The 23210-nt window shown below is 40.7% G+C and overlaps 1 protein-coding gene across 1 annotated transcript in view; it reads left to right on the top strand.

Annotated features, from left to right (window-relative positions):
- Window positions 1–351: 351 nt before the first annotated feature.
- The window catches only part of LAMC1 (laminin subunit gamma 1), a 127921-nt gene continuing 105062 nt past the window's right edge, over window positions 352–23210 (top strand). The window contains exon 1 of the mRNA XM_060091161.1: window positions 352–1247. Coding sequence (XP_059947144.1) covers window positions 833–1247 — 415 coding nt within the window. The 5' untranslated portion in view covers window positions 352–832. The remainder of the gene's footprint in view (window positions 1248–23210) is intronic.

Raw genomic sequence — 23210 nt, 5'->3', positions numbered from 1 at the left:
ACACCTGGCGGGGCAGGGATCCGCGCTCTTGCGGCCCAGAACGGCGTGGGGCCCAAAGGCCGACTCCGAGAGACCTCACCCCTCCGGCGTCGCCCCTTTAAGGCCCCCTCCGTTACCCCCTCCCCTAATCCCGAGTCTTCCGGGGACTCAGCGCCAGGCGACCGTGGCGTCCACCTCCCGCCTGGGAGCTGCCTCTCCGCTGCCTTTCTTTCCCTCCCGGCATGCACCGCCCCGCCGCCCCTCCCTCCCCACTCCTCCCGCTCCCCGCCTACCCCTCGCGCCCCTCAAGGCCCCTCCCCCGCCGATCGCGCGCCGCGGGCTCGAGCGCGAGATGTCACCGCCCCCGCCGCTGCCGCCGCCGCCGCCGCCGCGAGTTGCCGGGGCGGACGCGCAGTCCACCGCGCGTGGAGAGCGGGGGAGCGGCTACGGGGGCCGCGGGAGCTACTGAGAGGACGCCGGGGTTGGGCTTTCTCCTCGGCCAGACCCCACCCCACCCTGCCGATCCCACCCCCTGCTCCTTCCTCCCCGGGGGCGCGCGCTCGGGTACGCGCTCGGAAGTCAGGGGTCGGTGGCGAGTGCCGGCTGTGTCCCGGGTGGGAGAGGGAGGCGCGGAGGCGGCGTGCGGGGCAGTGGTTAGAGAGCCGCGCAGTTCTCGCCAGGGGCGCCCTCCGGACCACCTCTCCGCTGCGAGCCGCCGCCACCGCCCGTCCGGAGAGTCCGGCCACTGGGCCCCGAGGCTCAGCCTGCTGAGCGGCCTCCGAGGGACGCCGCTGCGCGAGAGGAGCGCGCCCGCGCTCTTGCCTTTGCCGTGGCCCAGCGCGCGGGCGGCGGGATGAGGGGTAGCAAACCGGCCGCGCCGGCGCTGCGGCCGCGGGGCGGCCTCTGGCGGGTGTTGGCTGTGCTGGCGGCCGCTGCGGCCGGCTGCGCCCGGGCAGCCATGGACGAGTGCACGGACGAGGGCGGGCGGTCGCAGCGCTGCATGCCCGAATTCGTCAACGCCGCCTTCAACGTGACCGTGGTGGCCACCAACACGTGCGGGACTCCGCCCGAGGAGTACTGTGTGCAGACCGGGGTGACCGGGGTCACCAAGTCCTGTCACCTGTGCGACGCCGGGCAGCCCCACCTGCAGCACGGGGCAGCCTTCCTGACGGACTACAACAACCAGGCCGACACCACCTGGTGGCAGAGCCAGACCATGCTGGCCGGGGTGCAGTACCCCACCTCCATCAACCTCACGCTGCATCTGGGTAAGCGGTGACAGCCCCATCCCGTACTACTGCTCACCCCCTCACCCAGCCTGCGGGGACCAAACAGCCGCGTGGTGGCTCTCTGCTCCCCAGCATGGGCCACACAAAAATTCCCTTCTCCAACTTCTAAACTAGATCTAGCACTTAACATCCCGCGAGCCAAGATGCTTCCCGCCAGCATCTCTCTCTGTTTGCTTTCCTAGTCTATCAATAACTTAGCCGGATTTTCGCCCCCTTGATTATTCGCCATTTGGGCTGTTTTGGTCCCTCGTTCCTGAAGCGTTAATCGGAAACCCCCCTCCTCGCTTGTCCACCTTTAGCACTTTTACCTTGTTTTAAAAGTCTTTCTCTCCACGGTTGAGGGTGATTGCTGTTTGCTTTGCTGAATAAGCTAGAGAGGAAAGGGTCTAAGTTAAGGGGATTTGAGGGGAGCAAGTGACTTTACTACCGCTGTTGCCTATGTGTAATTAAAATAGAAGTTCACTTTTAAAGTTATTGTTCTTTAAAGTTGTTCAGCTTTAATTAAGGGCCACAGAGCGATTTCACTGATAATCCTGGTACAGACAAAACAAAGGGAAGTATCTGCACTCACTGTAATTGTTGGGTACAGTTTTGTCCCTGAGTAAAAAGGCTCTCCTCACTGTCTTTCCTTTTGCTTTGATTCAAAGCAAGTGTAGAAGCATGTGTAAGTGACCTTTTAGCAATCAGGAAAGGGATGTATAGAAAACTTCATTACTGGGTGGTGGACGAGGATGGATATGTTTATCCCCGAGTATTAAAAACCATGTTTGATCCGGGTCAGTTTTTCTTCATCGTTGAAATATACAAACAAGCAGAATGATTCGTTATTGTGTTTAACAGAGTAACATGCGTGAGAAACTGGCATTGACGGGCAGAGCTTCAGTCCCGTTGCAGACCAGTAGCTGGTAGTAATGAACTTCCAGAGCGAACAGCGTGCCACGCCATTCTTCTATCAAAGCAGTATAATTCTATAAGGCTAGTAACATTATTTGGGGAATCTTTGAAAGGAACGTTTGGTAGGCACATGGTTCTTTTGGTCGTGGTTTTTGTATTTTTCTTTCCACTGCTCTCTGATACATTAAATTTTATGAAAGCATCAAGATTCTAGAGAAAGTACTTTGAAAAGTGGAGTTAAATTGCTGTGTGTGGAGCACGTTTTAGAAAAACAGTATTTAGCACCTTTGTAGTAAATATCATTTTATTTGTAGACAAGTCATTAGGAAGATGAAACTTTTCAAAAATAAGTTCATAAACTGGAACTCTAAGGCACCTGTTTTTCAGAGGTGGAAGAAATAAACTGAGCTCAGTTTTTCAAAGGTATTGGAAACATGGAACTAAGCAGTATCTTGGAACAGGTGCCTTTCTAAAGATTCTGCAAGAGATCTAGGGCCTCCTAAGACTTTGTGGGGATGCTCTTTATCACTTTTCTCCTAAGTGTTGTATTTTTAAACTTGGCCAAGATTAGTTTTGAAATTTGTATCCAATTATTTAAAATTTTTTTTTGTCTTTTTAAAGCTTCTGTGTTGAATTTTGAATGCCTACAACGTCTTATTTATTTTATGTATTTAGAAATATTAAAAATTTCAAAGCAAAAGCACAGCCTTGATGTCTCAAATGCCTGAGATTCAACTGAAAATTTCTGAATAAGAATCTCTTATTTAGGTAAAGATAGGGCTGTCAATCTGGACCTTCTGAATTTTCTGCTGTGAGCACTATGTAGCAAAGGTTATTTCAGGTGATGGTAGAGGAAGGTAGATTACTCCGTGATTACTTCTTATTACAAAGATAATGTGTTAGGTAAGATAGTATCCGTGAAGTTAGGTTGCTACTACTGGGAGGCCGATATATGAGCTTTGGGTCCTAGTGATTAAAAAGCTTGAAAGACTTTTTACTCTGGAAATGTTATATATGCTTGAACTTGTTTTGCTGAAAAATTCTTCAGTTTTTGGTAACATTCTTGCTAAATGAAGTTCATAAAACTATAGATTTAAAACTTCTACGTAAATAAAAGTTATTTAAAATAGTTTTCATACAAATACTGTAAGAACATTTACTTGAAGATTTTTAGATAGACAATTTCTAAAAAACTTGACTAGAAGTTATTGTACTTGTTGTTGCATCAGAAATGCTGTCCTGGAGGAAACTGTGTGGAGAAGATGGGGAAGGGGAGGGAGATTTGTGTATAGTGGCGTTGATGTCTCAATCTCTTTCTCTCTCCCCTCTCTTTTTTCATGACAAGGATATATGTATTCATGAATGTTATGATCTATAACCTAATGACAGATAGGCAGGGCTTTATGTATTATTGTGTGTTTTCATATTCAGCATATTCACTCCCTAACTCCAGTTACTCCATGGGCTCTAGCTAACTAATTATTTCCCATGAATTCAAGGACCATGACTGTTTGTGCATCTATTAAATCTCCCATCCAGTTCAAATTTCACATACCCTTAAACAAGTGATGCATATTGTGCTTTGCCCTTACAGAGCATGTGAAACTCGAAGGGAGCCGTGTGAAAGAACTAGGTCTAGCCACCACTTTTGTAGCCTTCCTTTTGATGTTGAACTTTAAGCACAGTAAACTTTAAAATAAGCAAAGTCAGATCGCAGTTAAGTAGTCACAAGAAATATACATATTTTGCCAGTGATCCTAAGACTTTTTTTAGTGTAAAAGTAAAACATGACATAGTGAATTAAAACAGTATAATGACTAGTGAGTCTCTTCATCTCCATTTGCTAAGTTGCCCTAGAGACTGTCGCTCACAATTTTTTATGTAACCTTCCAGAAACATTTCATGCATACACATGTATGTATAAAATTACACGATCATTTTAACTGGTACCTTTTTTGGGGGGTGAGGCATATTTTAACAGATGGCAAGTACAAATTAGGTGATTGTACCATTATCATCACTTGTACAAAAGCCAGGAAAATCAGCATTGTTTCTGTAAGCAGCCATGTCTTAAGCACCATTTACAGTTATCCGGGGTACAGGGTGCAATGTATGCTTAGATATAATGAGTTAAAGTTGCTATGGGCATCAGAACTGCATTTTCTGCCTATTGTGGAGAGAAATCTCAGCAAGGCATCTTTTTCTAAAAAGAAGTCTTTCTTATTTTACCTTTCACTTCTGGATCTTCTCTCCTAACTCCTATATGAATTATTCAATTGCTTTTTAAAAGTTTGGCTTTTGTGTTTTGTAATAAGTTATAATAAGTTTTATCCTTATCAGCAGAGTAGTTGATAGTAAGATTTTATTTGAGGATTTGCCTTTTATTAAACAGCCCCTTTAATTAACTTGATAGTCACTGTAGATGAAAACTTGGCAGACTGGGTGTCCAGTCTGCCAGATTGGTGTCCAAGCTCCTTATAAGCTTTAAGAGCAGACAGTGATTAAATGACGCTTTTAAGCTGTATCTAAATATTGTTTTTGTGTGTCTAAATCATAATAATTGCTATATAAGGGTATTACATTTTATTCTGTTTGGTCTCCTTAGTGTGTATTTAACATGAAACAAACAGCAAATTTTTTTCCCCCGAGAATATCTTTGCGAGGTAGGTTCTGACTCTGTTAGAACTCTGGTGACTTCACTGTGGTATTTGTGCACCCTGAGGGGACACTATTTTAGTTTGTCTTACAAAGGCCTGATTTACATTTTGCAGGTTTCAACTTGAGGAGTTAAGGAGCTCTTCTTTAGTGGCCAGCAGTTGGTGAACACAGTTTTATAAAGTTTCTGTTGGCTGTTTTCCTGTTCTACAATTCACTGCTTTTACTGTAAATACCTTTTTCATGTTTCTAAAGCATTCAGAAAAACAGTTTACACATTAGGAGAAAATTTGGAGCTGTGAGCTCCCCTCCCCCCATTATTTTGTCATTGGCCACATTTGTGGGAGAGATAAAGTTTGACTATTTCAATTCTAAATCCTTTTAGGAAGTTGGACATGCCTTTTGCTATGCACTCCTTTCCCTGTGCATACATTCTTACGTTACTCCCAAATATTCTGCAAACATATTTTAAATACCTAATAAATACGTGGTGCAGTACCTGATAAAAAGGTATAGAAGATTGAAGGTCCATTCTTCAGAAGTTTATACTCTGTTAGATGGAATTTTCATACCCAGATGTAATGCCATTACAATAATAAATCAGGAGTTCCTTTATAATATTTTACAGTTTATAAAGCCTCCAGTTTATCACTGATTAGGTTTTCATAACTCAGTGAGGGAAGGCAAAGATGAGGGTCCTGAAGTTGTGATTTGCCAAAAATTATGGTGGAGGTAGGTTTTTGACTCAGTCTAACATACTAGCTCCTGCAGTTCTTCGTTTCCCTAACAAATCTCTCAGAAGAATTACTAGTTTATTCCAGGGCAACTTTAAAATATCAATACAAGTTCATGTACATACTGATTCAGAGATACTAGACTCCCTTGGTTTTCCTCCTGTTCCCTCTGTTCCTTTTCATTTATGTTTCTCAATTCCTTTTTTTTTTTTTCATGCTACTCACTCTCCCTGAATGAAGTCCTCTAAATCTCAAGGCTTCCATTACTATTTGCAAATCGATAAGTTCTAAATTTGTATCTTCAGGACAGCTTTTTCTCCATGTGGGACATGGTCAGTTTGATATGTCCGGAGGCCATGTCCAAAACTAAATTCATTCCTTACTGTCTTATCCAGTTCAAAGCTGTATCTTAATGAACAGCACTACTTTATTCCTGAGGCTCTCAACCAATCTTTTGCCAAGAACCATGCTTCATAGGCTTTCATCAGTAAAGATTACTCTGGTTGGCCAGCAGATAGCATCCACTGCTGCGTCTCTGGGCAGCTGTAACTCCACCACTTTCTTTCCCACCCATCCTTACTACAATCTGCCCAAGACTCCACTTTCACTTCCTGTATACAGCCATATGTCTCTTGGATCCTTATCTTTATATCTGCTTTACTGTAACCCCCCATGGAATTTCACCTTGATTACTGCAACAACTTGCTAACGAATTGGTGATCCTTCTGCCTTCAGTTTTGCTCTTTCTATTCAGGCAGCCATCGCTTTGGACTGAGCAATAGTTCTAAAATGCAAATCTGATGATATCGTTTCCCAGCTAAAAATTCTGTAGTGATTCCTCAAGCCTTTAGGATAAAATCCAGATGCCTTGGCATGGTGTATAATGTACTTTAGGATCCGGACCTTTATAACCTCTAGGCTTATCTTTTGTCATTTCATGTGCTTGAAGGGCTGTTTCTTTGGTTTGACACTTCCAGGTGTCATCACCTTCAGGAATCCTTCTCCAGTTTCTTTCTCTCCCTGGCCTGGATTAGGTGTCCTACTCACACGACCCTGTAGGTATCTACCACAGCACTTATCACATGGTATTGTCTTGTTTCTTTACTTGTCTGTCTCCACTTCTAGATCATGAGGTCTTTGAAGGCAGGGTCGGGGACTTAGTCATCTTTTTAGTTTAGTTGAATATAACTAACATTAGTTAATTGCTTGCTATGCCTCAGCATCATACAGATTCCTGGGTGTATAATGATTCATTGGACATTGCCCTGACCTCATGGAACTTGTGGCTTAGATGTGGAGACCTAGGTCTCTAGCCTGGGGGTAGGCAAATTATAGCCCACAGACTAAATCCAGCCCGGGGTTGCCACCTATTTTTGTATGGGTGATGAGCTAAGAATGGTTTTTACATGTTTAATTGGTTGAAAAATCAAAAGAAGAAAAATATTTTCTGACATGTGGAAATTATATGAAATTCAAATTTTAGTATCCATAGTTTTATTGAAACACAGTCAAGTTCATTTATTAACATACTGTCTCTGGCTGATTTTGCACTACAAAGGCAGAGTTGAGTAATTGTAACAATAAGTCCTGGCCCACAAAGCCTAAAATGTTTACTCTCTGACCCTCTACAGGACAAGTTTGGTGACCTCTGCTCTAGACCGATACGTTCAATGTTATATAATAAATTTTTAGGTAAAAGGTGCACACACAGGGCTTCCCTGGTGGCGCGGTGGTTGAGAGTCCGCCTGCCGATGCAGGGGACACAGGTTCGTGCCCCGGTCTGGGAAGATCCCACATGCCGCGGAGCAGCTGGGCCCGTGAGCCATGGCCGCTGAGCCGGCGTGTCTGGAGCCTGTGCTCCGCAACGGGAGAGGCCACAACAGTGAGAGGCCCGCGTACCGCAAAAAAAAAAAAAGAAAAAAATAGGTGCACACACACAAAGCATTCACGAGGCTGGAGGGTTTGCTTAACAGTGTGTCTGGCATAGTGTTCAGTAAATATATGAAGAGTGAGTAAATAAATGAATGCCTGAATTATAAGAAGTCCCAAAACACTGCACATTAATTTATATTCTTCTCAGTAACACTTTTGAACTTGAGTTTATTTTTATCAGTGCCATCTCTGCATTTTCTTGAGATTTATGCCACTGTGAATGTGGTACTTGGTTGTTTTATTTCTGTAGCTTTATAAAAAAGTACTAAGTTGGGTATGGAACTGATACGGAATTGAAAGATCTGTGACTGTCCTTTTTTGGTGTAAAAATTAGACTTTTATATGATTTGAAGTCAGCTGGATAAATTTTATGAGTAAACTACTTGCTCAGGTTTGAATCTCACATGTGAATATGTTTCTGAAATTTTAATGTTAATGTTGTGTGTTTTTTCTTTAGAAATGGACATAAATTTTATTTTAAAATATATATTCACATGTTTGTTGTTGAAATAGACTCTAAAAGGGTATTATTAAGCAGTTGTGGAGAAGGGTTGCAGTGAAATATCTTATTTGCTTATTGTGTGTGGCATCATTTTTAGTTTATTTAATTCATTATGGGTACACTCAGGAGACCGGCATACTGAGGTATGCCTTCTCTGCAGGATAGTGAAGAACCACATTAAAGTGGTTAGACAGATGAATAATAACCACTTATTTGCCTAGATTTAATAGGCAGCAGAACCAACAGATGCTTCTTTCCTTGTTGCTTGTTTCCAGCTGTACTTAATTGACAGCTCCACTGCTGGTCTGTTTGAGTTTTAGGGAAAAGTGTCAAAGTTTAGAGCAGAACTGTTTGTTTATTTTTACTGCCCAAAATTCCAGAGAGGATTTTTTAAAATAAGGGATTAATCTGTCCCTTATCTTAAATTGTCAAAGGATAAAATTTCAAGATGACTGTGTGCCGGTTCTATTACTTTGCCTGTTTCTTGCCCTGAGATTTGTAAGAGGGCCTTGCTAAGATTTGCAAGCATCTCCTTTCTTGTAAAATGATAAAGTTAGATGTTTGCTCATTTGGGCCTAAAACGGACAGCTTGCTAAATGGAGTTAGCAGAAAACTCATTTATAGAAATGTCACTGAGGTTTTAGAGTCTTGTGCCAGACTGTGGTGACACTAATTAAGTACATCTGCTTTTCTTTCCATGGGCTCTTCCAGGAGGCCAGCCTAAAATAACTGGGTCCAGTCAGCCTGGTGCCCTATGCAGCTACATATTCATGAAATAAAATAAAGCAGACTTATCTCTTTCTTAGACAATGGCACTCTCAGATCTTTTGTGGCAAGGCTGGGAGATGGAGGGGATTTACATTATTTCTTTTAAAACTTTAGGAGTTTTAGTCCCTCAGCTCCCTTCTTTTACTCTTTGTTTCCAGCTGCATGGCTGCTTCCTATTATATTGCAGTCAACATTGGATTTTTGCTGTATCCTCTTTTTTTGTGTTTTTGTTATTTTATCTTCTTTTTGTTTTGAAAGTTTTTGGAAATAAGGATTCAGAATCAACCTCCTTCACGTTTTTTTTTTTTAATTTCTTGAAATAAAAAATACAAGTGGTATTGTATAGAGTTACTCTGTTGTATAGAGTTAGGGACTCAATGAATTTTGTTCATGATGATAAATCACATTGTATGTGAAGGTTTCTGCTAACCAGAGCGATTGCCCAAGGCAGTGACTACAGAGATGCCTGTCAGTGTTTTCAGAGACACAGCTAGTAATCAGTCTTTTTTTTTTTCTCCTTTATAGTTCCCACTTTACGTTCTGTATCTTGACCTGCATGGAGGTTACAAAGGTGTATACATATGTACAGATTCAGAGCTGTACATTTAATATTTGTGTACTTTGTTGTATCTGAATTCTTCAAATTAGAAAAAAAGAATTAAACGTTTCAACCTATTAAAATACAAAAAATAAATAGGTGATTTTGTTAGTTTGGGGTACGATTTTGGTTTAAAATAGGAGAGCACAGAATCTAAGACATAATCATCTAAGTTCTATTTCTCGTACGGTCTTTCTACCCTACCAGCAGTTGCTGGCATCAATAGGCATGTTTTTTGAGTGAAATGTTTTTTGAGAAATGTTTTTTGAGTGAAGGGACACAAAACAAGCCAACCAGCTGATTTTCATTGAGGTATCAGCTGATTTTACTTGAAGTACCTACAGAGTGCGTTCAGAAAAGCATTCAGGTGAGCTTCGTGGTAAGTCTCAGGAAGTGGAGTGTGGACAGGTGTGCAGGAAGAGCAAGTTCTCTTTGCTCTTCTCACGACTACCTTTAGCCAGGTGATGGATTTGGTTGGTGCTTGGTGGTTTGAAGTGATAAATGGTAAGTTTGTGTTTTGGGGGGCAAGTTTAGAGAGTTCTCTAAGAATGTCCCTTTGGCATGTGCTTTTGTTACAGTTCTGGTTTTTATAAAAGTTGTTACTTAAACTCTACAGTGAAAACGAAATATTCCACATATTGCATAAAATGTATAATGTGAAGACCCCATCTTCCTTCCTTTGACATGTTCTAGATAGTGGCTTCTTCTCATTGAGCCGTTTAGAAATAATACATTTGGGGCTTCCTTTGTGGTGCAGTGGTTAAGAATCTGCCTGCCAATGGAGGAGACACGGGTTCGATCCCTGGTCTGGGAAGATCCCACATACCACGGAGCAGCTAAGCCTGTGTACCACAACTGCTGAAGCCCACGCACCTAGAGCCTGTGCTCTGCAACAAGAGAAGCCACCACAATGAGAAGCCCGTGCACCACGACAAAGACCCAATGCAGCCAAAAATAAATAAATAAATTTAAAAAAAAAGAAATAAGTCTGAAGCTTGAACTGTGTTGTGTGGCTTTCTTAGAGAAGTGTATGAAATTTTGTGAAGTATTTCCAACTAAGTGAAAAGACCCAGTCAAAATGAGGTGAGCCTATTTGATTGGGATTTTAATAAGTTAGTGGGCAAAGTTCTTTTGTAAATAAAATTCTTCGCTGAGAAAATTCTTCTCTTATGGGCATTGTAATATGGAATGTGTAGGTAATATTGTTGAAACTCTTTATCCTCAGGTGATTTGTAATGTGTTTTGAGGGGATAAGACAAAAACATTCATGTACAGAAAATCAGTGGGAGAATATAAGCACAATAAACATAATTCAGTTAAAACTTTTTAAAGTGCTGAGGGAATACCTGCAAAGCACTTTGAAGAGTGTCGATGGCAGTCAACCAGGAAAAGCTTCTTGGGTCTTGAAGAAGAGTGTAGACATGAGTGGAGGACTTTCCAGGAAGGGTGATTTGTTTGAATAAATGTCTAAGTAACCAGATAATGGTGAAGGCATTGTTTGCTTTTCATGGAGTAGTAGAGACTTGGAGGATGGGTTCTGAGGAGATGCGGATCATGAAAACTGGGCAACAAAAGAAAGTAAATTTCCTTTCATTGAGCACCCCTTGGTTGCCTCCTTGAATCCTTAAAACAATCTTGAAAACTACTTTTACCCCTATGGATAGTAATATGACTGGTGACTGCTCTGAGGTAGAACAGGTTGAATTTAGGTTGGAATTCAGACCTGCTGTGGATAGGTTATGCTCTTGCCACTCTGCCATGTTAGAACAAGAGTGGTAAGTGACGGAGAACTGTAGAGGACCTTTAATTAGGAAGTGAAATGAAAGTATACCAAACCAAAGGACTGAGTCTGGTTTCTCTGACAGATCTCTGCTTGAGCTCTGGATTTGGAGTGCCTCTTTTAAAAAGGTCTTTCCACTTATTTGTGAAGAACAGAGGATTGTTAGCAATGGGAAAATACTAGGTTTGGGGTACTTACACTAGTTTTATATTTAGCTGTTAACGCTTCTAGGAATTTCTAAGGAATTTATTGAATTTCAGAATGAGATTCTGTGTTTTGTCAGTGTCTAATGATAGGAAAAGTGTACCACATACCCTGTTTCCTGAGGGGTGGTCAAGGGAATGCCACCTTATCTCCTTTCTGCCTTATCCATGACTCCTTTCTGGTTGTTGAGAATGGCTGAGTTAGTTCAGTTGCTTACTTTATCTGACATCCTTAAAGATAAGGCTGTCAGGGCCATCTCCAGGTTCTACTTCGTTTCCTCTGCTTCAAGTAAATTCTAACTCTTAGTTGGTGGCCTTTTTGTTGTTCAGGTTTGCTAACTGAAAGGTCTAACCACCTTTTATTGATTGATAAATAACTACTGTGGTCCCAGGAGATTTCTTTGTCACTGTTTCATCTTTCAGGCTCGGAAGTGATTTCCTTCACTTTGATTTCTGTATATGTTAGTTTGTAAATCTACAACTCTGTCTATGTATCTTATCTGTGTATCTATCATTCACTCTTTATCTCCTTAGTTTCCCCAGAGCATTCCTGGGCTAAGGTTCAATCAGGGGACTCCTAGATATCTTAAAATTTAAAAAAAGAAAAAATTTTTTTTGCTTCCTCTCTGAAGAAGGGGGTTACATTTCCCACTTAGATTTTGTATTTTGGGTTTCTCCCCCACTGCATACTACCTCCACTTCTACAACTCAATATTAAGTATTATTGAATCACAATCCTGCTTTCTTTATTTACAGACCTGCTTTGTCCACATTGCATTTCTGTGATACATTTCTGTGTTACATCATCACATCCTAGTAACTGTTGATATTTAAATTCACATGCTCAATTTTATTTCTTATGGGAAGAATGGCACCCATTGCTACATTTGAGGCCGAGTATTGGGCTTAAAATGCCCCCACCCCTTTTGCCAGTTGGTAAAATACAGAAGCATAAGTATTTTCTAAGGGCTTTTCCATGAACTTTCTTCAAAGAGAATACAAGGATCTTAAGTATTTCCAAGAGAAGAGCTTCACAGTTTTTGAAAAGGGGGTCATGACAGCTTGATGAAAATGAGTTGAACAGCTTTTATTGAGCTTTCTGTTCATTGGCAGGGACTGGGAAATGATGTTTTCCTGCTCTGGCAGCACAAATCCTGATTAGAAACAGGAATGGTCTGCACACATGTTCTCAAAATCTGAGATCATCTTATTATCAGAAACTATTAAGAAATAAATTATAGTAGCTTGGCAATGTAAAGTGATTAGATCTAGAAATGGATTTTGTTTTGTGACCCTATCCTGTACAACATTTAGACCTTTAGTTTTCTGGAATATTGGCATCTCTGGACTTCTGAATATGTGGCTAACTAGAATAATTTTGGAGTTGAAAGGAAACTTAGGAAAGTTTAAGCTGTAAAAAATATGTTTTAGGGATGGGTCCTGGTTTAATTTACTTAATCTCTTACCAAAGAAGTTAGGGTATAGTTGCCTTGGTTTAGCAGTTTATCTATGCTTCAGTGTTGCTGTTCCTCCTCTAGTGGTTCCTTCTCCTATGGACCTTATTCTGATAGGACTGGTGACTTGTCCTGTTGTTTTGGTGTCACTGAGTTTTTATTTTTTTTAATGAAAAAAATTTTTTTAAATACATTTATTTATTTTTAGCTGCGTTGGGTTTTCGTTGCTGCATGCAGGCTTTCTCTAGTTGTGGTGAGCAAGGGCTACTCTTCATTGCAGTGCGAGGGCTTCTCGTTGCGGTGGCTTCTCTTGTTGTGAAGCACAGGCTCTAGCCACGTGGGATTCAGTAGTTGTGGCATGAGGGCTCAGTTGTGGCTCGCGGGCTCTAGAGTGCAGGCTTAGTAGTTGCGGTGCACAGGCTTAGTTGCTCTGTGGCATGTGGGTTCTTCCCAGACCAGGGCTCGAACCCGTGTCCCCTGCATTGGCAGACGGATTCTTAACCATTGTGCCACCAGGGAAGCGCTAAGTTTTTAGATTATTACTATTATTTAAACGCCAGATCGTGATCTGGTAGAGATGAGCATCCTGAAATTTTCATTGAAGTTGTGTTCTTTTTGGAGGTGGGAAGAAACATGAGGCTAAAGGTGAATATTGTGTGGGGAGAGACAGTTGGAAACCAAAGAGCAATTGTCTACTTTAATTGCTTTGGTCATGTGGTTACCCCTTCATGGTAAAGGGGTCATGTTCTGTGGGGTTGAGCATCTAGGATTAACTTTCAGAGTGTCTCTATGCATAGTTGTGAATTTATAGTAAGTATTTTAGATAAGTTCATGGGATAGAAAGTCTATCGAATACCAAATTCTTACAACTCTGTTACAGATTATGAAAGTTTGTGAGACCGTCTGTAATGCAGCTGTAATAAAATTTGTTTACTTTATCAGGATTGCTTTAGGGGCTCAAGCTGGGTTTTTTTTTTACTACTGTTTTCAGCATTTTTGCTGCTTGGCAAGAAATAAGTTAGCATCAACTCCTGGTGCAATTGGAATCATTCAGTTTTGCGGCCATTCTGATAAAGCTTTGGTTTTATACTTATGCCCACTTTAAAGTTCTTATATCCTGGCATAAGGCATGGATGGTAAATCTAGGGTATCAGAAATCGACTGATTCTGGATATTAACATACTTTCCAGATGTTTGGAGAATGTAGGCTTGTTTTCTTTGCCTCTTTGTGTGTGTTCTTCTGTGTGTATCTATATCTGTGCTTCCCTGTGTTTTTATAGGAAAACCTCTTGGGGAAGGGGGAATCTGCTTTTTGGACTGGGAAATAAAATAAGTATTAAATTTTTTTCGTGAAACCTTTGAGTTGGTAGTGCCATTGCTGTGAGAGAAAGGAGAGGCAGCTTTGTTCCCGTAACGGAGACTGTTAGGAAGGCTGGTGTTGGGGTGAGACTCTGTGGAAGTAACTAAAAAGACTTCTTCACATCTCCAGTGATTTTCAATTATGAAATGGGCCACGAATGCTCTGAATCAGCAGCCTTTTAACCATGCCTGACTAAATAGACCTTGTTTTTGAAATTCACAGCAGTGTCAAGATCCCTGCTGTCTTTTTGTCCATCCTGCTAACACACAGCTGTTTTTGTTCATAGATCATTTTGTGTTCAACTGCCTGGTTACTTCCTCAGGTCCCTTTTATGGTGAATAATGGACACCTGGGGGTTTGAACACCCAAGTGTGTGGTTATTCAAACAGGAAGTCTCGAGGAAGCACAGTAACCTTGTCAGAGGGACAAAAGGTGGAACGGGAAAGGGCATTGATGATTTTAGGCTTAAAACATCTGCAGGGAAACATCTGACAGTTTCTGAGATATGGACATTCTGCAGCTTACAAAAGGGATGGTTTATTTGGAACTTGTTTCATTTTTTTCAAACATTTGGAGTCTTAAGCGCTAATCCATGACATAGAAATGGAGGTGAAAAAAGAAGCAATGTGGCATCATTGGCATTAAAAACAGGAAGGAAGCTCTGTGGGTCTTGGAAAGAAGGTGCAACAACTCATCTTTACCAGAGGTAACAATGAGGTTGTACACAGGAGTAAGCAAATGGGTTGGATTTGACAGGGACTGCAGGAGCTGATGTGGTTGGATTGGATTAAAAGATGATTTTATACAGAGCCTATGATTATTGAGCACTGGAAGAATATGAGATAAAGAAGAATGTGAGTTGTACATAAAAAGCGTGTAGTCTAGTGGGAGAGCGAGCATGTGTACATCAACAAATATACTCTGAGACAAAATATAAAGTGCTGTAAAAGAAGGATAAAAATTCCATGTGACTGCAAAGAACTGATTGTAGCTGGTCAAGAGAAATGACTTCGCAGAACGTTTATCTGGCGACCTTTCAGATTTCTACCAACCTTGAGATTCTTTGATTATATGATGGAGGATTTGTTAGAACTAGTCAAATAAATCCTGATTTTTAGATTTAAAAATGAAAATTAAATCTGAAAGTTAAAGAAGGGTGTAGCACTGCATTGACAGCAGTTCATATGATGATGCAAATGCTAAAGAAAAGAAGTCAGTTTTTGGCTTAATTAGTGGAAGCAGTGGTATTCAAAGGAGTACTAGATATGTTCACTGTGTGATTGGAACTCTGCCCTTAAGTTCCAGGCATAGTAAACATGTTCAGACAGCATGGGCGCTACATCTTCTTGATTCCTTACTTTGTTTATTTGGTTACCTTCTCATTGTCCTTCAGAACTCATGGCAAATTTCAGTTTCTCTGGGAAGATACTGATTTCTAATTCCTCCTACCCCTCCATAGCATTTGCTGTCATGTTGTTCAATGCCCATACATTCATTCATTCCTAAAAATCACTGACCATATTGCATGCCTATGATGTGAGAGGTGCTAGATTGTATTGTTTTGTTTCCCCCCTTAGACTGAATTCATTGAGGATAAGATGAATTTATTGATTTATTAATTCATTCACCTAACAAATATTTATTAGTGCCTGTTACGTAAAAGGCACTGCAGAGTGCTAGAGATAGGACAGACAGGAAGACCTAGAGCTTAACTTCTGGGTGAAAAGCATGCAGAACAGAGGACCTGCCCAAGGAGGGTTCCCTTGGCTTTCTTTTTTACGTTGGCTTATATATTCCTAGTGTATAGCATAATACCTTTCATTTAGTAGTAGGTGCTCAAAAGTTTGCTGAATGAATGAATTCCTATTTCTGTGAGGCTACAGCCACAGAATGCAGATGAGGGTGAGACATGGCAGTTTTGTTTAGATTTTCCCAAGATGGAGTTTGCCTATTACATAGGGTTATTGAAATTGGACAGGTGGAGTGGGATGGCTAGTCCATGATGTAGCTTCCTCACCAGTGTTGTTAGGTAAAAACTAAGCCATAGTAGTAAAGAGCCCCAATGATAAAGTAGTTCAAGAAACATAGAGGTTTCTCTTTCATGTGGTAGTCCTGAGTGAGCAGCAAGGTAGCTCTGATCCACACAGACATTCTGGGGCCCAGGGTCCTTTCATCTTCATGATTTGCCATCCCTTAGAGTGCTGTCCTCATGTGTGTGGTTGGAGCTGAGTGATAGCTACCTCTGTGTTACAAATGGGAAGATGCTGCTGAGGAGTGTATGCCTAACTTTCAAGACTGAGACCCGACAGAGGTCCACATCATTGTATCATCTGCCACTAGAGAGCATTTAGTCACCTGGCCACTCATATATGCAGTGGAGGCTGGGAAATGTAGTCTGGCTGGGCAACCTTGTGCCCAGCCGCAAATCTGTTACAGCGATGGAGGGTGGCGGGGAGGGGGACTGGTTTTGGCAGATGGCTCTGGCATGCCAACCCTCTACTGTGGTATTGTGCCTGCCAGTTCCTGTGCTGGAGAATCCTCTCTTTCCTGAGTTTTGGTCTTCCTGAAGTACCTTCTTCAGAGGATCCCATTCTGTGGCTAGCTGTTTTAGGAAGTGGATCTAGAAAAACTAGCAAACATGCTCTCTGTAGACCTTCACACCCTAGGCCTTCAGGAGAAGAGCCTATGAAGAAAAGGGGTGCACGCTCGTCCTGCTCTTCTCAGTGTGCACCATTCACTCCATACCTTTGCACAATTCATTTTATTCTGAGACTACCAGGTTTCATTCCCATGGTCCCCTCCTGACACTGAGATCTCACTATGTTAGTGTTGGATACTTACACTGACCGGCTCTGTATCAGATTCATCTCGGAGGAGCACATCCTTGCAGAATCATTAAGTCTTGATTTACTTGACAGTGATGATCATGTTTACCTTCAGCTGTGATGGATGAATCAAAGCTGTTTTAAAATCCAGATGTGTTTCAGAAACAGGAACTCCAGAAGTAGTAAAACAGTGCCTATTGTTTGTACCACTTACTGGTCACTTGAACATACAGTCTTGTTCTGGAATCTTTTTTAATGTGTATTTATCTTTTCCTTCAATATGAGTTGAGTTCATTGAGGGCAGGAGCTGTATTTTAACCATTAATTAGGTCAGAGACTTAACAGCCAGGTCCTCACTATCTCTGCAGTGAAATGTATTCATACTTTTATGAATTAAAGGCTGATTAAAGGCTATAAGGGCCTCACACTAGTTTAAGTCACATTTTGTTGTCAGATATTATGAAAATCCTCTGCTGTTTAGAGATTTTTGGATATAGAATCACAGATAAAGGATTATGGACTGCATCACATTTGATTATATGTTATACCACTTTTACAGATAGTGATAATAGAACTACTGAAGGCTATGTAAAAATTTGGCACATAATAGGCATTTGATAAATTGGTTATTATCTAAATTATTGAATAAAAGTCCATTTAATAGGAACTTCTATTTCATTGAAAGGGTGCGTTTTAACAGCTGTATTTTAAGACGATTTGAGTGGATTATTAAATTATGGTAAGAGTATTTAGAATTCCAAATAGAGCATTAAATAAATGTTTCAAAGAAGTAGTTTATTGTTTTGTTTGTTTGATTGTTTTTTGTAGAAATGCAATTTCATCTCCAATGCCTCTGTTAGGAACCTGGCTGCATTAAAGCCATTTCATTCGAGATACTTTTTGAATTGGAAGTTAATTCTGATTTTCTTCTTGTTCCTAGAAGCATATGATTTCACTGATGTCTGTGTCCTTACTCTCTCCACACTTTATGCATCTCCCTCCCTATCTACCTACTTATCACAGCTTTTTTTTTCTTTCTGTCCAGTTGCTTTCAATCAGCAATAAATCAGTGTCTCTAGGAATCTTTAAAGAATCACTTATATTGAGAATGACTATATAAATGGTTATAAGTGATTGCTTTTGCCTCTAGGGTTCTCTCATCTTGGGTTTTGCTTTCTTTTTTTTTTTTTTTTTTTTTTTTTTTTGCGGTACGCGGGCCTCTCACTGCTGTGGCCTCTCCCGTTGTGGAGCACAGGCTCCGGACGCGCAGGCTCAGCGGCCATGGCTCACGGGCCCAGCCGCTCCGTGGCATGTGGGATCTTCCTGGACCGGGGCACGAACCCGTGTCCCCTGCATCGGCAGGCGGATGCTCAACCACTGCGCCACCAGGGAAGCCCGGGTTTTGCTTTCTAAAAGATTGTGGTCTCCTTGGATTGACATCATTTTCTTTTGGCTCATTGTCTTTATTTGCTCAGAGTCCTTTGCTATCACCCTTTGCCTAAATATATATCATGTTGTCCTCTGTGCTTTATCACCCCAGTTTCTTTTGGAAGGAAATTGCCTTCTCTAAAACTGCTTTTCCACATTCTGGAAGTGTGAGACAGTAACGCTGATTGTATCCCTCCTTGGTCACTCGAGCAGATCGTCTTGTTCTGGAGTCTTTTCAATGCGTACTTAGTTTGTTTCTTCATATGAGCTCATTGAGGACAGGAGCTGTGGGTCAACAACTTAGAGCTAGGTACCTGACTTGTGAAATCATAGGCATTTGAATATTCTTTGATTGTCTTGAATCACAAAACTCAGTTCTGAACTCGTGAGAAGCATAGGGCTAAATTCAGTAAGTATGTCCAGACTTTTTGGAAAAGTGTTTGGAAGAGGTGTGTTTACTGATCTTTGGAGAAAGTCCACAGAGCTGTTTTCTCAAAATTTAAGACATCATCCATGTTGTGGACAGTAAAAATAGAAGGCCTGTCTTTTTGTTCTGATGAACTTTCTTTTAAGAACCGAAGAATAGCTGGGACCAACCATAGTTTTGTTTCTTTTTGAGAAGCCTTGTGCTCCTTTCCAGGATCCACGATGCCAAGTTAAATACCTTTCTTTTTTTAGGAGAGCAGAGTTTCTCAGACTGAAACTTTTAAGAGTTTCTGTTTCACTAAGGATAGAGCACTTTAAAGTAGGTGTTTAAATTCCTTCCTCGTATCATTTGAAGGTTATTACAGTGTAATACTTCTTATAAATTCTTACTACTAATTGCCAGTGAATCCGGGGATTATTCCTCAAGGAGGAAGTCCTGTTGTCATCTAGGCTTGTGGTCCTCAAGTACTCCCCAATACCAAATTGAATCATCTGTGGAGTTTTTTTGTGTTTTATTTTGTTTTGAAATATGGTCAGCTGTGGATTACTGTGAGGTGTTGTTTTGCACTTACAGGTAAATGCAAGATAAAATAGATAATTACGTTGTTTGTGCAGCAGATACTCTGTTTTAGTGTACAGAAATCTGGAGTGGAAGTGAACACTTCTCTGTGAAGTATTTGAGTAGCTCTAGGAGCATTTCTGCCCACCCTCCCACCCTAGGTATCCACTACCCTGGGTTTTATGTTTTATTCCCTTGCTTTTAAAAGAGAGTAGTTTATCATCTCTAGACAATGTATTGCTTGCTTTTGAGCTTTATAAAAATGGTTTATATAGTCATCAGTACCTTGCTTTATTCACTCAATACATTTCTAAGGTGTAGTTGTAATTCACTGATTTCCATTCCTGTGTAGTATTCTATTGTGATTATACTACAGATAATTTATGGATTATTCTGCTGATGGACTTTTTTTGGTTGTTGTTATGATGAAAAGTATTCTGTGAACATTCTCACATGTGTCTCCTGTTGCTTATGTGGGAGTCTCTCTAACTGGGTTGCTGGACCATAATGAGTGTCTTCATTTTTATGAGATAATGCAAATTGTTTTCCAGAGTGGTTGTGCCTGTTTAGATGCTCACTAGCAGTGTTAATAGACTGTTGATCCACATTTCGTATTGTTAGAATTCTTAAATTTTGCCCATTTGATGGTGTAAAATTATATCTCAGTCATTTTATTTATAAGGGCTAATATCTTTTCATGTATTTATTGGTCTTCCATATTTCCTCTCCTGTAAAATGTCTCTTTATGTTTTTTGCTCATTTATTGATTTGCCTGTTTATTGATTTGTAGAATTCTTCCTGTATTCTTTTTTTTTTTTTTTTTTGCGGTATGCGGGCCTCTCACTGTTGTGGCCTCTCCCGTTGCGGAGCACGGGCTCCGGATGTGCAGGCTCAGCGGCCACGGCTCACGGGCCCAGCCGCTCCGCGGCATATGGGATCCTCCCAGACCAGGGCACGAACCCGTATCCCCTGCATCAGCAGGCGGACTCTCAACCACTGCGCCACCAGGGAGGCCCGTTCCTGTATTCTTGATACTAATCCTTCATCAATTATGTATTATCCATATCTTCTACCAGTGTGTGATTGTCTTCATATTCTCTATGATAGCTTTTGGACAGAATTTCTTCATTTTAATGTGTTAATTGATTTGTGTGTTGTCTTTATCTCCTAGGACAAGTCCGTTTCAAACATATTCTTCTATTTTAGAAATATCCTAGCTGTCCTTGGGCCTTTGTTCTTACACATAAATTTTAGAATGAGGTTGTCAGGTTCCTCAGTAACCTCTATTTAGATTTTGATTGAAATTGCATTGACTTTAGGCATCCATTTGGGTTGAATGGACATCTTGAAAATTTCAAGTCTTTCTGTTCATGAGCATAGTATAATTTAGGCCTTCTTTAATGAATTCCAGTAATGTTTTATAATCCTGTCCATGTGAACCTTGTCCTTTTTCTGTTATAATTATTTCTGGGTACATTTTTGTTGTTATTTTAACTTTTTTTTCTAAATTACATTTTCTATGTCTTTGTTGCTGGCATATAAAAATGTAACTGGTTTTTATATATTGATCTTATACCCCTTGCTTAATTCTCTTATTAATTCTAATTACTTGTCTTTAGACTCTTTTGGTTTTATATGTAGACAGTCATCATCTGTAAATACTAACAGTTTCGTTTCTTCCTACTGACCCTTAATTCTTTTATTTATTTTTTCTTTTCTTTGCTGTCTACAACAATATACAAAGTTCCTGTTTAAACATTCCCCTTAAGTACTGTGATTTTTACAAAGCTTTACTAATTTGATAGATGAGAAATGTTTTTATTTTAGGTTGCATTTCTTTTGTAATTGTTGAGGCTATTTTTTATTCTGTTGCATAATATTTATTTCTATAAGCTACCTCACTTCCTTTTTTTGTAAAGAGATACGGTATTAATACAAAATCTTTTTAGCTTAGCTTCTATTTTGGTATTTAACCACTTTAAGGAATGTTTTGGCTACAGGTTACAGTGAATTAAAATAGTTCAAATTTGGGAATTCCCTGGCATCCCAGTGGTTAGGACTCTGCGCTTTCACTGCTGAGGGCCCAGGTTCAATCCCTGGTCAGGGAGCTAAGATCCTGCAAGCCACGCAGTGCAGCCAAAAAAAAAAAAAAAAAAAAAAAAAAATTAGCTCAAATTTAGTAATATACAGTTATTACTCACCTCTTTGGTAAATTAGTTGTTATTCATACTGTTTGGCCTAAGTAGTATTTTGGATAATGAAAACATTGCTACTTATAAAATTCACTGAAGACTTGATTAAAACATTTGTTTCTCTAAGAAACAAAGCAAACTGTCTCAGTGGCACCTCCAGGAAGCACTGATAAAGGGACCTGGGTTTTAATATGTCTTCCTAACTGAATCACCCTTGACTTCAGAGTTTGATAAATTTCTCAAGCTCCTGAGATGTGTTAGGCCACTTGTCATGGTTTTGCTGTATCATTAACGTGGGTCATATACTTTAAGCTCTTTTCCCCTCTTTAAAACTGTCTTAATACACTTTGAAACCTTATTTATAATCGGAGAGGTGGATTGGATTTAGAGGTTTTGGAACAAAGAATGGTGAATCTATGGGAATCTGTAGAAAGATTGTCTTGTACAATGTAAAATGTGATAAATCTGAAGTTTTTTTAAGTTCTTGGGATAGATAAGCCTCATGGATTCAGCTGTAAACCCCAGAGAGGTGGTCCTCAGAGGAGAGTGTGGTACTGTCCCTTTAAGGGTATGTAGTAGACAGGAGGCAGAGGGGGTGAAGTGGGGAGGGGAGGCTGTCCCACGCAGCAAAGAAGTGCCCAAATCTTGCCCAACTTGGATTTCTTATGGGACATTTATGCTATTAAAAACCCAGTTATAAATATCTGAGCCTAGAATGTAACTTTGTCTTTATACATAAACACAGTTTTTTTCCACATAACTTTATTACACATAATTTTCCATGAATACAGCCACCATGCAAATAAATAGTTTTTGAGCTTAGCAAGAGATTTCTCTGCCAAGAGTGCCTCTCATGGTGTTCACGTTGCCCATTCGGCACACGTGTAGATCACACTACGTTCTAGCACTCACAGAGTGATTCTGTGTGCTTATTTGTATATTTAGCCTCTTTTTTCTAAAATATCAAATGTCAAGAAAAGTGTTGATCTTCTTCAGTTGAAATTTTGGAATTTGCCTTTACAGCTTTTCCTGCACATGAATAGTTACCAACATGCCTATCCTGCCAACATGTTTTTTCTTTTGGAGTAATCAAATCATTAAGTGAATATTTTACAAGGAAACATGCTGATAAACTTCGCTGAGATATATCATTCTAACTCGTGTTCTCTACTTTGACAGTCTATAATTTGTCCTGACTTGTTATACCTATTCACTTAAAGTGATATTTCTCTTTTTATTAAAACACACAGGTTAACCTGGTGTGTTATTACTTTTGCTAACATCAATTTTTTTTTTTTTTTTTTGCGGTACGCGGGCCTCTCACTGCTGTGGCCCCTCCCGCTTGCGGAGCACAGGCTCCGGACGCGCAGGCCCAGTGGCCACGGCCCACAGGCCCAGCCGCTCCGCGGCATGTGGGATCTTCCCGGACCGGGGCACGAACCCGCGTCCCCTGCATCGGCAGGCGGACCTCCAACCACTGCGCCACCAGGGAAGCCCTGCTAACACCAATTTTTATTGCAGTGTCCACCTATACCTCTGCCCCTTCATTTTCTGTGTCTTGTACAGAATGCCATCCAGTCCTATTTTTAAAAATGCAAACTTGGGACTTCCCTGGCGGTCCCGTGGTTAAGA

The sequence above is a fragment of the Mesoplodon densirostris genome, chromosome 2, assembly GCF_025265405.1.
Source record: "Mesoplodon densirostris isolate mMesDen1 chromosome 2, mMesDen1 primary haplotype, whole genome shotgun sequence".
NCBI classification, from domain to species: Eukaryota; Metazoa; Chordata; class Mammalia; order Artiodactyla; family Ziphiidae; genus Mesoplodon; species Mesoplodon densirostris.
Note: the sequence above shows the minus strand (reverse complement) of the source record. Positions and strands in the feature narration are given on the sequence as shown.